Below are 16,901 nucleotides of genomic sequence, written 5' to 3' on the forward strand. Positions count from 1 at the left end.
GGATTCATTAACTATTAATATATTCTAGAAATTAAGGAAGATGTATAGGGAAAGTGGGCTGCTAGAGCTGAATTTTAAGAATGAACAGGCAATGTCAGGTAGACAAGGGAGAAGAGGTGAATTCACAAAAGTAATAGCCAATGCATCAAGATAAAGGAGCATGACACCTACCATGTACCCACAAAAATTAAAAATAAAAATAAAAGATACAAGAGCACAAAATAATAGGTTACATTTGGTGAACTGCAAGCAGTGAGACATATTCAACTTTAATATTTTAAGGGAGAATAGCAGAAATAAGACTGGAGAGAAAGGATGAGTTCATTGAGGACCTACTATCATATGCTGTAACCCTCAACTTACACTGTTGAACCAATGATTCTCATAGTGTGGTTCCTAGATCAGCAATACCACCATCACCTGAGATCCTGTTAGAAATGCAAATTCCCTCCTAAGCAAATTAACACAGGAACAGAAAACCAAACACCATATGTTTTCACTTATAAGTGGGAACTAAACATCAAGTGCTCACGGACATAAATGGCAACAATAGACACTGGGGACAACTAGATGGGAGAGGGAAGGATGGAGATAGGGCCTGAAAAACTACTGGGTACTATGCTCAGTACCTAGGTGAAGGGATCATTCATATCCTAAGGCTCAGCATGATGCAATATACCCAGGTAACAAACCTGCACATGTACACCCCTGAATCTAAAATAAAAGTTGAAAAGAAAAAAGAAAGATAAGCAACTTATCGGTCCCCTCCGTATAACAAAATCTCGGGAAGGAGCTCAGCATTCTGAGTTTTAACAAGCCCTCTGATCATTCTAACGCATGAACATGTTTAAGAATCACTGCTTTACAACAAGAAGGAGCCACTGAAGAGTTTTTAGCTGAGGAGAGGCAGAATCCAGATGAAGACAAACTGCAAAGCCACATTCTGTTGGTTACTTCATGCTGACTCTCATGGGTATTCGTATATGAGGTGGTGCCAGCCGTCTGTGTTTCATACCCAGGAGAAAGAGCCCTGGTCTTTCATTAGTACCCAAATTCCTGTTGTTTGCTTAAAAAGAAGCTCTCTTAAACATCAAGTCCTTTGTTTTAACCATTTCTAAGCTTATCTACAAAACTTCTATAGTTTAGTAGTAACAATACAAGACACATAGGGTATGGGAGACAGAAATGAATGATGTAGAAAGTCTTTTCTCCAAAATGCTAAGTTGGCTGATTTAGAGAATGCTCAACCTTAAATCATATAACAGGAAAAACTTTCAGTTTAAGCCTCAAACCCAATCCTCCACAAGCTGTTACAGACTGCTCTTTTCCTTACTTAATTTTCTTATTTCAAGGATATCATTTTCCAAATATTCCAAAATGAATTGACCTGAAGGTGGTGAAAGCTAACTTTGTAGTACTAGTCATCCATGTGTGAAAAATATTTTCACAGAAAAAGCAAGTGCATGAAAATATTTTTACCAGAGTAAATTGCTGGTTCCACATTTCTTTGAAAAGGGGAGAGAAAAAAAACCTGTGAATAATTAGTGACGTACTTAAACTGCCAGCCCAGCACCAGTGAAACTTACCGGGTGCCAAATTATTTAGCTGAACAGTATTTAAATTAAAAACTAATGACTAGGTTAATTTAATACATGTTCATCTCTGCTCCAACTCTGTCTTTACTAATTGAGCTCCAAAGCTATATTTTAAACATGCATCCCTAGTCAGTGAATGGAAAACATCTGACTACTTGAATGTAACAAGTCAGTTACCAATAACAACTTCTTTTAATCTAAGCTTTATTGTCATTTTAGATGTTTAACCATAAACTGTTTACTAGACATAATCACCAATGGGATGGAATGAATAATGTGCCACATAAAATGTATAGAAAATATCCTTAGTTAATAAATGAGTTAGGTAATTTGAGTGCTGTATTTTTGAGCTACAAGTCTTATCAAAACACCCAGAGGTATAAACACTGAACCAAGCAGTTTCCTAGAGCTTTATCAACACCTGTAAAAATCAATTTCTGAGTATTTAGATTTTGGCAAGAGAAGACCCAAACCCTTCATCCCCCTTCATCCCATGCATTCCTCCAAAATATACTCTCTCTCTCCCCACTGGCCCCCCACAACAGTCCATCTAGCATATAACTCCTTCATAAAGCTGCAAGAAATTATAATTGTTTACAGATTTTAAAAAGTGTGGAGAATCAGTCCAAAAAAAGAAGTTATGGTAAAATTCCAACAGCACATAGCTAAGCATGGTCTGGCAAACACATGACATACCTATCCTTGCGAGGAGGGTATAGAACAGGCCACCCCTTCAGCTTCTGCAAACTATAAATGTCACAAACATTTGAAACCACCCACATAGGACCAACCTAAATCTATGTGGGCTCATCTACTCAATCCCACAACAGTCACTAAGCATAAAACACACAAAACAAAGCCAAAAGGCAAAAAATGTTTTCACACTATAGCACAGAAGAAAACTTAATAAGCAAACACTTGTCCATAAAGAGTTGACAGCAAAAAACCTCCCAGACACCAAATGAAAACAATATCTGAATGTGAACTTGGCACAAGAACAAACGGAATGAAGTTATGAAAGCTAGGATTTGGAAAGTGCCATAATCATTTATAATAGCAGCAACTGTCCTGGATTCCCCTCATCAAAAAATAACATGGAGGCAGGCTACCAGCCACAAGTTTCAGGATCTTACAATGTGTCCCAAGGGTACAATGGTGTAATGGAAAGAAATAGTGTAGGGGCCAGAATGCCTGATTCCTAGGCCCATTTCTACCACAATCCAGTTATGGGACCTTGGGCATGTCATTACAGATAAGGAAAAAGTCTCAGAAGTCATCTCAGAGATGACCTAAGGGCCCTATAGTCTATATCTACGCTCTAGGGCTTAGGCTATTGCTTTTGGTGGGGGCTGAGGGTGGAAGTGGGTGAAGAAAGGAGGCAGGAGAAAAGATTAGAAGGTTTACTTGTTTATATTAAGGATCTTACATGGAAGATGTTGAAATAAAAACAGAATCATAATCAAGAAGCTTTGGGAGATACAGAAAAGACCTGTCCTTGCCCCAGGAAATTTACAATGTAGCTCCTGAGATAAAATAAACAGAGAAGGAAATTTTCTCTGGTCAAGAAAGTCCAATCTTCCACCATAGATATATATACATAGAGATACACACACACACACACACACACACACACACACACACACACACACGATATTCTCATAAGATGATTTTCTAACCTCTACTTGAATGCCTCCAAGTTTACTCCTTCACAAGTCAGCCCATTTAATTGTTAGAAAACAAATTCTAAAGTTCCTTCTTATGGTGAGTGAAAATCAAATCAATTTCTCTCATAAATGCTGGCCGTGGTTCTGCACTCTAGTTTCACAGAATATGTTAACCCTTCTTCCCCAATCAAATCGTAAAATATTTGAAAGGGACTACTCCATTTCACCCCTGCCACCCATTCCCAAGCCAGGTTAAACACCAAACTTCTTTCAACCCTTCATTTGACATGGTTTCCAGAGTGATCATTGGCTAAGTCTCCCTGAGTCTGGTTTGGCAGAGCAACTCTTAACATATGGCACCAAAAATGGAACACAACAGTCTAAGTGCAGTCTGACAATTCAACCCTATTCAAAGAAACATTTATTGAGTGCTTTCTGTGCTCCAGACTAATATTTTTCTTGATTTTGACTACATTTCTATTAATGACCCCTAAAACCACATTAGCTTTGTTTGTTTTGGTCCATTTCACACTATTGGGATAAGAGCAAGACCAGATTGTCTTATCCAAATCATTAGTTTACTCCTCTGCTACCAGTTCTATAGACATCATAGCATGATGGGACAATCAAAAGTTATCTGAACCTGTGTGGACCATTATTTACTAGATGAGTGACCTAATACTGGAACTTGCAACTTTTCATCCAAGTCTCTGATAAAAAGAGTTTTAAAAAGGCAAAGCCAATGACAGATTTGTTTGGCACATAAGATTATCCTCTAGATTGACCATCCACCAATCCCATTAAAGAGTGATTGCCTGTTATGCTGCAGGAATGGAGGATGAGATAGTCTAATTAGTGAAGGAAAAGAAAAGTGAAGCACTAAACCTATGCCAGGTGCTTAATATACATTACCTCACTTGATAATAATCTTGTAAGATAGTCATATTTCTTCACAGAGAAAGAAATTGGGGAATTAATTAAGCAAGGTTTCTAAGATCATGCTGGTAAGAGTGGAAAAGCTGGAATCAAACACAGTTCTCTCACTCCTAATACCAACAATTACATGGTGAGATTTGAGCATGGGAAGAATAAGTGTGGTCAAGGTGGATTGGTGGGCTAGCGGAGGCAGGAAAGAGTATGCAGGATGGCAAAAGTAATGTGAAATGAGATATAAAGGTAGAAAGATTAAGTTGAAGCCAAATTACGAACAGTCTTGAATTGTATACTAGCAAATTTGGAATTCAGTCTGTAGGTTATTAAAAATCAACCCCTGCTGGTTACGGCTAGTGAACCAGTTCAAATATCTGAAAACTAATTTCACAGATAATGATAAGGTCTTTGGAGACAAAGCACTATAAGTGGAGCATGTGTTGAGGTTGTTATTTTAGATAGGGTTGTTAGGGAAGGCTTTCTAAACAGAAGGGATTTAAGTCAGGGAGAAAGTGATACACGTATCTCAGAGAAGAGCATGCCAGGTAGAAAGACCCTGAGTACATTTGGCATACTCATGTTTGAGAAGCATAAAAAAAGTCAGTCAGGTTGGAAAGTAAGTAGAGAAAATAAGTAGAAAATAAAGATCAAGAGATAGCAAGAGCCAGATCACATAGGATTCTGGATTTTATTCTTAGTGTAATGAGAAGTCCCTAGACAGGGTTTTGAACAGAGCAGGAAGTAACATGATTCAATTTATTATTTTTATAATACTTTATTGAAATCATAATACATTAATTTATGGTTCCCTAAAATACCAGTCTATAACTATCCAAAAAAAGAAAGATTAGTTTGGCATACTTACTCTCAGTAAACCCATACTGGCTTCTAATTCTTAGCTAAGTGCTCATAAACCAAACATCACTAATCTGTTCTAGAATTCTGCCAGACACTTAGTTTGAGAATACATCATTCCTTCTCCTCCCTGTCCCCAGATTCTTTTTTGAAAACCCGTGACAACATTTTCTCTTCTCTTGTCTTGTAATGTGAAGAATGGGTAATTAATTGGTAGACTGTGTGATCCCGAATGTAGATACAAGAGGAACTCAAAAAAAAAGAGGAGGTAAAAACAGAAGGATTTGGAGAGATGGAAAACAGGAAAAAGGCAGCCCAGGTCAGTGCTTGGGACACACAAAGGGGTCAAACTTCAGGTCTTGCTCAGGAGGGATAAAAACATTACTACATAAAATTCAATCGAAATCACACTGTCATGTCACCTAAAGTCTAAAAGGAAACAGAAAAATGGCAATGTCTATTCTGACTGGGTGGCAGGATTATCACATTTTTGGTAAACTGTCTATAATATTATGTCATTTCTATAACCTAAAATAGATTTTTTGAAAAAGAAAGTTAAGAGAATTTATTTCTTTTCCAAAACAAGTCGATGTAATCACAAATCCCAAGACACTGAAATGTAAATGTTAAGAAACCGACATTAGATCTATATAGAGATTTTTCTATTTAAAATTTCACAAAAATGTACTTGTTTTGGAGGGAGAGTGGAGATTGCAGAGCCCACAGGAAAGACTACATAACCTGGAAAAGCAAAATTCTGGCAATTTTGTCATGCTACTGGGTCTTATATAATATACAACTGGACAACAAAAGTTAAAGAGTCAGACCAAACAAGAACTCCTTGAATATCCTGTGGTGTTGCTCAGGCTTGTTCTTGGAAAGGAAGCAGGAGCTTTGGTGTGTCAATCTAACTTCCATAATGGGTCCAGAGACCTAGCTATGCCCAATAGAGAGAGTACAAAATTATTTTAGAAAAAAAAAATCACAAAACAAACATGCATGCATGCATAGATACATATATATATAATATATAAAACTAATCTACACAAGAAAGTACTGAATAGTACTTTCCTTTCAAAGGTATTTCCAGTGTTTAGGCTTTAAGAGACTTCACTTTCATGGTACACTCCCTTTAAAATTACTTGTGATTTTTTTTAATGTTTCAAATTTTCCCTGGAAAACAGTTTCATAACACAATAGCAAAAACCTTTTCTTATATGTCTTTTAACCAGAATTCCTTATTAACTTTATTTTCATACAGCAAGATAGGTCTTTTTATGACCCCTCATTTCACTTTTCCCCAATTCCTTGATGTGGTTTGAATGTGTCCCCCAAATTTCATGCGTTGAAAACTTAATTCCCAATGCAACAGTGTTGGGAGGTGGGGCCTAAAAAGAAGTGATTAGGTCATAAGGGCTCTGCTCTCCTGAATGGATTAATGTTGTTATCTTGAGAGTGGGTTGGTTATCAAGAGAGTGTTATAAAACTTGTTTAAAGTTTGTTACAAAAGTGAGGTCAGCGCCCCTCTTTCTCCCTCATTCTCTTAATCTCTGTTTGCCCTTCTACCATGGCATGATGTGGGAGGAAGGCCCTCACCAGATGCAGCCCCTTGATCTTGGACTTTTCAACTTCCAGAACTGTGAGCCAAATAAATTTCCATTCCTTATACACTACCCAATCTCAGTTATTCTGTTATAGCAGCATAGACTATATGGACTAGGACATCCCTTAATACTCACAATACATGTTACTGCTGTCTATGACTGAAACTATTAATTGGTATCAATCTATGTTACACCAACGATAGTGTGCCAAGTCCTATTTACTACTGATATAAAACTCTAGTTGCCTTAAATACAAATTCCACTTTAAGATCTATCCAAGAGGATGAAAATAATTGCTTGAAAGCAAAAAATTAGTTCCTTGACTTTTTTGATATTTTGTCCTTATTATCTCTGTCAAAAGTCTCTTAGCTGGGCATCATGGCACATGTCTGAAGTTCCAGCTACTTGGGAGGCAGGAGGATCGCTTGAGTTTGAGAAGTTGGGGCTGCAGAGAGCCGTGATCATACCACTGCACTCCAGCGTGGGCGACAGAGCAACACACTGTCTCAAAAAAAAAAAAAAAGCCTAACATGGTGCCAAATACAGCTGAACCAGAGTTTGTACAGAATGCTTTGTAATGGTTAGGAAAACTCCAGATTTCTTCAATAAGAATAATTTCTAAATATGATTCAAATCCAAATGATTAACTACGTAAAAAGATAAAACCTTTACCTAAATGCTTTAATATTTTTTTAAAAAGCATTATCCCTGATAAATTGGTTTCACAAGATAACCCAGTGATTAAAATATTTTGCTTTGATAATATATATTCAATAGATCATAATAATAAACTCACTGGAAGGCTTAGGAATTCATTAAAGTAGTCTACAAGGAAATCATCTGTTGCCAGAGAATCTTCCTGCAAAAAAAAAAAACATAAAAACACAGTATTATAATTACACGTTTTAAATCATGCCTATATTATTCTCTAATTCTGCTATGAATTTATTATCACGTAGATCTTCAAATCTCTTTTAGTCAGTCAATAGTGAACTCTCACTACAAACCGAACACAGTTTATGGTGTTTTATAGTCTCCTTCCAATCTCTGAAAGGAAAAAATAAGAAAACAGAAGGGGGCATACTCTTAAAACACTTTGCTACTATATTTAGTTGGAAAACAGAACACATGAAAAATATAGCACAACACTTAAATGAAACATCAACAAATACAAAATAATACCACCACATGGTAAGTTTCACACAGACTTATTAAAATATATATATATATCATAAAAATAAAGGCAGAGTCAACAAGCAGCAGTGTCTGGAGCCCAAATGAAATTGAGAGTGTAAATTTCTTGAATTGCCCAGTGAAAGTGATAAAAGAAGTGAAGAAAATGTTCTACTGTCCCCCCACCCCAGAATGGGGTACATTTTTAAATCTGGATCCTGCTTCACTTTTGCATGAGGAACGTTTGACAATGCATGTGTTCTAAGAATAAAGATTGTATACATTTTTTCCATAACTATCTCATCCACCAACATAGCCACTTTTCAAATTGGCAAAATTGAAAAGCCACTGCCAAGAACAAAATTTCTCTTCCAAATCATAAGACACCTTATTTTATTAGTAATTGTTTCCATTATGTCAAAAGCACATCATGGCATACTGTTGTATGGTACATGTGTTTATTTTGTTATTCATAACTATACTTCAATTTTGCAAATCTAACATGAAAGTTAACAATATGACACAATGCTATTATTTCCATATGGCTGATTACTTTCTTTTTATACTGGCCAATTTTAAAAAATTTATTGAAGTATATAGTGCTATAAGGAAGACACTATAGCATATTGCATCTACTTTGGAAAGTAGATTTTCAGGGTAATTTCTTTAAGTAATTGCAGCATCAGAAGAGAGTTATAAACAATCACTTATAGAATTTATATCAAGAAACTTACTAGAAACCTTAAAACAAAAGGTTTAGTTTTCTAAAAATTTCAACTGATTAAAATAACAACAAACTAAGGATTTAATAAATTTACTACCTTAGTAGTAGTACCTTAGTAGCATGTGCTCAAAGAAAGTCCTGATTGGCAAAGTCTAACAAAGCAGAACAAGGCAGATATCCTTTTGGGGGAAGCTATAAGGCACTTAATAACCTATCAAACTTTACCTTTCAAAGTTAATTTAATAATTCCAACTGTATTTAGTGGACTATCTAGTTTTTGCTAATTCTTATGAGAAAACATGTGAATTCTGGGTAGAAGGCATTGTGCTACAATAAGGGTGGTCAAATTTGGCAGTACTGGATCACATGATCAAAAATCCACAGATGTGAACAGTGAATAGCTTAAATAATTTACAGTAGTGCAATACAATCCCTTGTTAGTTTTTCTAAAGTATACATTTCATTTTTAATTTTTAGCCATAATACAGAATATGTATTTCATTGCACCAGGTGGACGTATTGCCTAGAATTGCCACATTGCCTGAAATTTCTAATTTTCAGATTCATATGTTCATTTCCAGATGTCTTGCACTTCTAAAAGATTCTAACTCAATGAACTGTCTGAGATGAGATACCCGTTTTATTTTTGTTTTTGTTTTGAGACAAGGTCTTGCCCCGTCACCCAGGCTAGAGTGCAGCGGCGTGATCTCAGCTCACTGCAACCTCCGCCTCCTGGGTTCAAGTGATTCTCGTGCCTCAGCCTCCTGAGTATCTGGGACTACAGGCACATGCCACCGTGCCTGGCTAATTTTTGTATTTTTTTGTAGAGACAAGGTTTCACCATGTTGCCCAGACTGGTCTCGAACTCCTGGCTTCAAGTGATCTGCCCGCCTCGGCCTCCTAAAGTGCTGGGATTACAAGCATGAGCCACCATGCTCAGCCCTGTTTTGTTGTTGTTTTTTTCCTTAACGTATTTCAGATAGATAACTTTGAATGAATAATTAGAAAATGAAATAAAAGATACATATTGCAATCCCAATTTTTTGTTATTAAATTCAACAGATATAAATATACTCTGTCAAACTGCCATAAAGGTTCTAAAAGTTTACTCTAGATTGCTGAGCTCAGCTCATCTCACCACGGACTGATAAGAGTTCTCAGGTGGCAGCAGTAGCACTGCCCTTACCCCTTGGTGACTTGACATTTCCTAGGCATTCAGTCATATCCTTTGGTTTGCACTCTCAGAAAACTATGAAAACCTCAGGTATTATCGAATACATCAAAATCAATTATTTCTTTTCTAAAATTGTGCCTTAATTTCTATCAATATTAAACCTCAGCAATTCCATTGATATTGCGTAGCTCCACAACGGGAAATAAGTGTTGCCTCCAAGTGCGATCTGCTCAACCCACATGTGGCACTTGAGTGGAAAGGCTTGTCCTTCTCCTAGTAAATAAAGGATCCTATTTTCCCACTGCAGTTTCTAGTTCAATGTGTTCAAAATATCTTGTCACATCAGTAAGCAGTCTTGTAAACCCATGAGTATCTGATAAGCCCTTTACACCACAAACCCTTTAATTAAAAAAAAAAAAAAAAATTAAGGCCTTGAGCTGAAGAAGTAGCTCAGTTACTCTCAAAGAGTTTCCACAATCCCATTACTTGGCTATATTAAAATGCTCTAAGTCTCTATGCTTAGGTTTAACATCTTCCAAATAATCAATAAACTGGTGATGGTTAATGGTACAATCAAGAAGAAAACTGAGTTACAATCATTTCCTCCATTACATCATTCCATAAGCCTGACTGCAAAATTTGCAACACAGATTCTCTGTTGAATGAAGGTAGGAACACTTCTTCAGAATTGAATGTACTCTTGAAACCTGTTTTTTCATGTATTACAGGTGTTCCATCTGTGAAAATGAAGTCAGCTTTTCCATTTTTAGTCCAAACTTCTCAAATGTCTTACTGAAAGTGGGTTAACAAAATAGTTTATGTGTGCTTGCTAATTATGGCAGGTAAAATGTTTTGCTTAAAGTTATTTTGCTGCACCTTCAAATCAGATGAACTACAATTTTTTTTTTTTTTTTTTTTTTTTTTTTTTTTTTTTTTTAGACAGGGTCTTGCTCTGTCACTTAGGCGCTTAGCTAATTTAAAAAAATTTTTTTTTTTTTTGGTACAGACAGGGTCTCACTATATTGCCTATGCTGGTCTTGAACTCCTGGGCTCAAGCAATCCTCCCACCTAGACCTTCCGAAGTGCTGGGATTACAAGCATGAGCCACCACACCCAGACCAATTTCTTTACAACTCTAAAAGATGCAAGATATACAAAGACACTATAAACAAGGAAGAGGAAATAAGATACAGACAAAAAAACTACAGTTCAAGAAAGAATATGATACATGCCATAAGGGAATTACAATATAAACTGTTTCTTCCAAAGGAAGGAAAGACGTTATCTGGTAAGATGAATCAGAAGAGACTCAAGTGGGAAAAATGGCATTTGAAATGCATTTCAAATAACTTCAAATTCTGTATTTAGTAATATAAATATGAGGGACAATAATGCTGAGGACACAGATGAACACATGAGCAAAGAAGAGAGGCCAGAAAGCAAGACAGCATAGTAGGTGTCTCTGGGGAATGGGGGCAAGTATCAACTGAGAAGGAGCTTGAAGAACTTTCTAGGACTATGAAAATGTTCTACGTATGCATTGGAGTTTGGATTACACAAGTGTATACATTTGTCAAAACTCACCAAATTATTCTTTAAATGTTTGCATTTCAGTGTATAAATTGTGCATCAACAAAAGAATCATAAACTAATATTGAATATTATAATAGTTCATGATACTCACGAAGTATTTAGAGGTGAAGTTTATCAATGTCTGTAACTTACTTTGAAATGCACAAAAAAATAAGATGGACTGATGGATGGATGATGAGATAGGACAGCTGTGTGAAAAAGCAAATGTAACAAAAATTGTGAAATCTTAGTGGTAGGTATATCAGTGTTCACTATACAATTCTTTTAATTCTTATATGTTTGAATTTTTTCCTAGTAAAATGTTTGGAGGGGAGCTTTATGTACAAGGAAATAAGATCAAGTTTCTCTGCACGTTATGGACAGGCTTCTTAGCCTTCTGTGTATTAAATATCAGATTCTCAAATCAGCATCGTTGCCTCTAGAATAAATTCCTGGTTATCTGACCATCTTCTGACTACTACTCTGGAATCCTGTCCACTAAAGGACTGACCTCTGGTTCACCGTCCTGTCCATCATATGCCAAACCTCATCTTTCCTATTCCTTCTTATCCACACCACCCTATGGGTCAGTCTTCCTAGCCACACCTCATTTAATACAAGGAATCCATTTGTTCCCCCAATCTCCAACCCTTTTCTACCACAAAAAGGGCTTATGGTGAATGCAATTTGGCTCCTGCCCACTGTCCAGCCTTATCTCATACTACACGCTGTGGTCATAGCAATTTTTTTATAGTTCTGCACCTTGGCACATGCTGATTATTCTGCCCAGAAAAATTTTCCCCCTTATTCATGTACCTATCTTTTTTCTCCTCCAGAAGTCTGGAGTAGTGGTCATCTATATTTCCCCTATAAAAACCTTTATCACTTCATACTATAATTATTTACATGTCTCATCCACTGGATTGTGAACTGGAGGAAAAGGGCTGTTTCCTATTTATTCTTTTAATTTCTCAATGCCTTTAGATAGTAAACGTTTAGAACATTTTTACTGAATAACTGAATGATTACACTGAGGACACGAAACCTAAAGAGAAAAGACTAATAGCTTTAAAAAGACTCTAACGAATAATACTAATTAAAAGAAGAGATATTGTCAAAAGAGAAAAAGGTCAGAAAAAGAGAATGCGAGGTGAGACAAGCTCCACAACACATCTTGTTGAAAGTATAGCTTGCCTAGATCAAGGCATTTTTGAAATTTGAAAACCAAAAGCCCATATATCAGATCCCCACTGGTTTGCAAAATTATATTTTCTTAGAAATGAAGTCTCTGAAGGAGGAAGATATTAAAGTGGTTCATGCAATGAGGAGCAAAAGTATGGACTCTGCTTTTATCCTCCAAAGATTATCATCACAGATTACATCAGTATCTATCCAGAAGTACTTTTCCATCGGGTTTCTGTTCTCTTCTCCTCTCTTCTCTCTTCTTCTTCCCTCTTTCTTCCTTCTTCTTTTCTCTTCTCTTTTCTCTTCCCTTTCCTTCTCTCTGTCTCTCTCTCAACAAGTACCCAAAAGGCTTGAGAAGGTGAAGGAAGCTCTGGACGCTCCCCCGCCCCCTGCCCACTTTAATTTTTTTATTTTATTTTGGGTTTTTTTTGTTTTTTTTTTTAATGGAGTCTCGCTCTGTCATCAGGCTGGAGTGCAGTGGCACAATCTTGGCTCACTGCAACCTCCACCTCCCAGGTTCAAGCGATTCTCCTGGCTCAGCCTCCTGAGTAGCTGGGACTACAGGCGCATGCCACCAAGCCCAGCTAGTTTTTGTATTTTCAGTACAGACGGTGTTTCACCATGTTGGCCAGGATGGTCTGAATCTCCTGACCTCATGATCCACCCGCCTTGGCCTCTCAAAGTGCTGGGATTACAGGTGTGAGCCACCGTGCCTGGCCCAGACTCCCTTTTATCCAATCAATTTTATCCAATCCAATACTTTGAATTATACCTAGTAGGCTTAAGACAATCCATTAGGCACAAATACCCTAAGGCTTTCTCCTTGTACAAAGATCCTTACAACTCAATAAACTCATTTAAAGCAGAGAGTATCTCACACCCTTGGTCACCTTGTCTCCCATTCTATACTTTACGGGTAAAAAGGGGATGTGGCAAGCTTCTCTAAATCCCAATGTACTTTTAATTCAAACCTCACACTTAACTATAAACTGCTTATCCTTTTACTGTTTCACATTAAAGGCCATCTCTCTGATCAGAAGGTATGCTACTTTGGGGACTAATGACAATGTTTGTCCCCAGTAGTGTCTAATATGGACATACGTTGAAAAAATTGCTTAATAATATACTTATTTACTAACTTATCAATGGGACTGTTAACAGTTTCTGTAGTTCCAAAAAAGCATCAGAGAATTTTATTCCTACCCAGAGTAAAGGATTCCATAGAGATGAAAGAATTTCAAACAGCATAACACTTTACAAAGGACCTCTGGGACCTGTCTTAGTTTCCTAAAGACTTGTTCACAACACTTCTGGCCCCTAGCTCTGCAACCTCTTAAAGAAACAAGAACAGGAGAAAGTAGGGGTAGTACTTAGGTCTAGCCCTATCTTCCAGTGTCCATATAAAGCTGCCTAGTGTGTCAGCCCCAGTAGGCTCTCACTGTTCATTTAACCCAATCATGTACAATTTAACATATTTTATTTGAAAAAAAACCACCAAGTGGTCATTAATTGCCAAGTAACTAGTCTTGTTTACGAGGACTGGAATTATGGACTTTTATTCTATATAGTTGTCCCTTGGTATCCATAGGGGATTGGTTCCAGACCCCCCACAGATACTGAAATCTGGGGATGCTCAAGTCCCTCATATAAAATGGCATAGTATTTGCATATAACCTACACCCAACCTCCCATGTACTTTAAATCAATTCTAGATTTCTTACAATACCTAATACAATGTAAATGTTATGTAAATGGTTGTTATCCTGTATTTTTAAAGTTTGTATTTTTTTCCGATTTTTTTTTTTTTTTTTTTTTTGAGATGGAGTCTCACTCTGTCACCGAGGCTGGAGTGCAATGCCACGATCTGGGCTCACTGCAACCTCCACCTCCTGGGTTCAAGCAATTCTCCTGCTTCAGCCCCCCAAGTAGCTGGTACTACAGGCATATGCCATCACGTCCAGATAATTTTTGTATTTTTGGTAGAGACGCAGTTTCACCATGTTGGCCAGGCTGGTCTCGAACTCCTGACTCAGGTGATCTGCCCACGATGGCCTCCCAAAGTGCTGGGGTTACAGGTGTGAGCCACTGCGCCTGGCCTTTTTCTGAATATTTTCAATCCAAGTTTGGGTGAATCCACAGATGTGGAATCCATGGATATGGAGAGTCAACTATGTTACTGTATGTTAAAATAATGAGAATGTCTTCATGCTTAGGAAATACCCTATGTTTATTATCATTTCATTCAACCTGTAAAAATAACAAAATACAAATTTGAACAGACTAAAAATTAGTTAAAAATGAGTACCACTTTTAACAACTAAAATACAAGTAAATACTGCTTAAAGCTAAAGTTTATCTTAATTTGATGGTAAGATTACAAGGTAGTCTCTTTTTTAACTTTTCCTTTTTTAAACAGCTTTTAATCCACTTTTAAAGTTAACAAAACTGTGGGTTTTCTAAATCAGAAAACCTTCAACAAAATAGATCATTACACTACAATGTTTTTACTCCATAAAGAATTTTCTTTCCTGGATTCCATTTTTTGATGGAAGACTTGATAAAGACTTTTTTTGAAGCCCGGCACACTTACTTGCATAGTTGCAAACTAACTACTTTTAAGGCACAAGAAAAAGGTATTATTTTGAATGTAAAAGTCAGGTGCTTAAATCTTCGCTATTAATGCACTCTATTTTAATGATAAAAAAATTTAAGAGTCACTCTCACTTTAAACTTTCTGAATGTGTACTTTACACCTTACTTTAGCTGTAAGTTTAAAGTGACAGTGACTCCTAAATTTCTTTTTTTTTTTTTTTTTTTTTTTGAGATGGAGTCCTGCTTTGTTGCCCAGGCTAGAGTGTGGTGGCATGATCTCGGCTCACCGCAACCTCTGCCTCCTGGGTTCAAGCGATTCTCCTGCCTCAGCCTCCCAAGTTGCTGGGACTACAGGCATGCCCGGTTAATTTTTTTTTTTTTTTTTTTGGTATTTTTAGTAGAGACAAGGTTTCACTGTGTTAACCAGGATGGTCTCAATCTCCTGACTTCGTGATCCACCCACCTTGACCTCCCAAAGTGCTGAGATTACAATCATGAGCCACTGCGCCCAGCCCTAAATTTTAATGCGTAAATTTTGTAATTCACTCTCACTTTAAACTTTCTCAATGTGCACCTTACACCTAGGTAAAAAATTAAAAATATATACAAGGTATGTGTCCCTGACAAACAAATAATTTATTCTAAATGACTTATTCTATCCTTTGAGGATGAACACCCCATGTTGAGGTTCAAATATTATTTTGCAGATGTTCATAACAGCATTGTACTTTTAGATCCACTGAGAAAATACAATATGAAAAAAAAGCTAGTATGAACACGGGAGCACAAAACCAAAAAAAAAAAAAACTACTTAAATAAAACAATAAAGCATTTTTCTCATGTAATCAAAAGCAGTTGTAATCATAAGACATTAATCATAAGAAATTGTGGCTTCCCAAATACCAGGGACCCAGGCCCCTCTGATCTTATGTCTCCACCATCCTCAAGATGCCACATCCATCTCATAATCTAAGATGACTGCTTTAGCTCCAGCATCACAACTTTATTCCAGCCGGCAGAAAAGAAGAAAAAGGGCTCATTCTTTCCTTCTACACTTATGTAAGTATTAAAGTTAGAATAGCCCAGCTTCTAACTGTGGCTCAACTAATTGCTAGCTGTGGGACCTAAGGGTCCATTATTTGATCTCTATAAACATCAGCTCTCCAGAGAAGTAGGACACTTCTGCCTACATCGTATTGGCTAGAATTTGGTTCTGTGACCACATTTGGCTGCAAGGGAAACTAGAAAATGTAGTCTTAATTTGGGATAGCAATGGGTCTAATATCTACTATGGAAAAGGAGAGAATGGAGTTTGGGGAACTACAGGTCCCTGACACATTTTTCCTAAGAATATGTAATTTATTAATGAGAACAATACTTTCACACTTTTGAAAAACAGGGGTAAATGCATGTGCAAGACATGTTAATTATTTAATCTATAGACAATACTTGGTTGAGCATATAAATTTGAGAATCTGGTTATAAACTGCTCTCAGCTAAAAGCTGCTCAGAGCTCACAGGCAGTCTGGATGATGTTAGGTTGGAAAGGCTTCATGGAGGAGATTAGCTGGGCCTTGAAGAATGTTCAAGATTGTGAAATAGATGGGGAAGGGCAACTGAGACAAAATTTGACAGCAAAGGCAAGGAGACAAGTGGGGTATAGTTTGGCTGGGGCAGGAAGCATGTGGATGTACTTTATAAATCAAACCAAAAACAGTAAGAATGTTGTCTTTATCACAGAGAAAAGCATTGGGAGGTAAGGTTAAATAAGGCTGAAAAGTTATAGAAAAGGTTTTGAAGGCTAAAGCAAAGCATTTGACATTTTGGCTTTAC

General features: G+C 36.8%; 1 protein-coding gene across 30 annotated transcripts in view; it reads right to left on the reverse strand.

The window, feature by feature from the left end:
* RGS22 (regulator of G protein signaling 22) overlaps positions 1–16,901 on the reverse strand; it is a 160,982-nt gene that overhangs the window by 132,283 nt on the left and 11,798 nt on the right. For 28 of the 30 annotated variants that reach the window (XR_008504061.2, XR_010127331.1, XM_054497635.2 and 25 more), the window contains one exon: positions 7,445–7,507. Coding sequence is in view for 21 of the 30 variants with exons in the window: in XM_063669418.1 (XP_063525488.1) it covers positions 7,445–7,507 (63 nt within the window). In the remaining 9 variants the exon portion in view is untranslated. Of the gene's footprint in view, positions 1–5,871; positions 5,982–7,444; positions 7,508–16,901 lie in introns of all 30 variants that reach the window. The other 2 variants (XM_063669416.1, XM_063669415.1) reach the window with 2 other exon arrangements.

The sequence above is a fragment of the Pongo pygmaeus genome, chromosome 7 (genome assembly GCF_028885625.2).
Source record: "Pongo pygmaeus isolate AG05252 chromosome 7, NHGRI_mPonPyg2-v2.0_pri, whole genome shotgun sequence".
Lineage (NCBI taxonomy): Eukaryota > Metazoa > Chordata > Mammalia > Primates > Hominidae > Pongo > Pongo pygmaeus.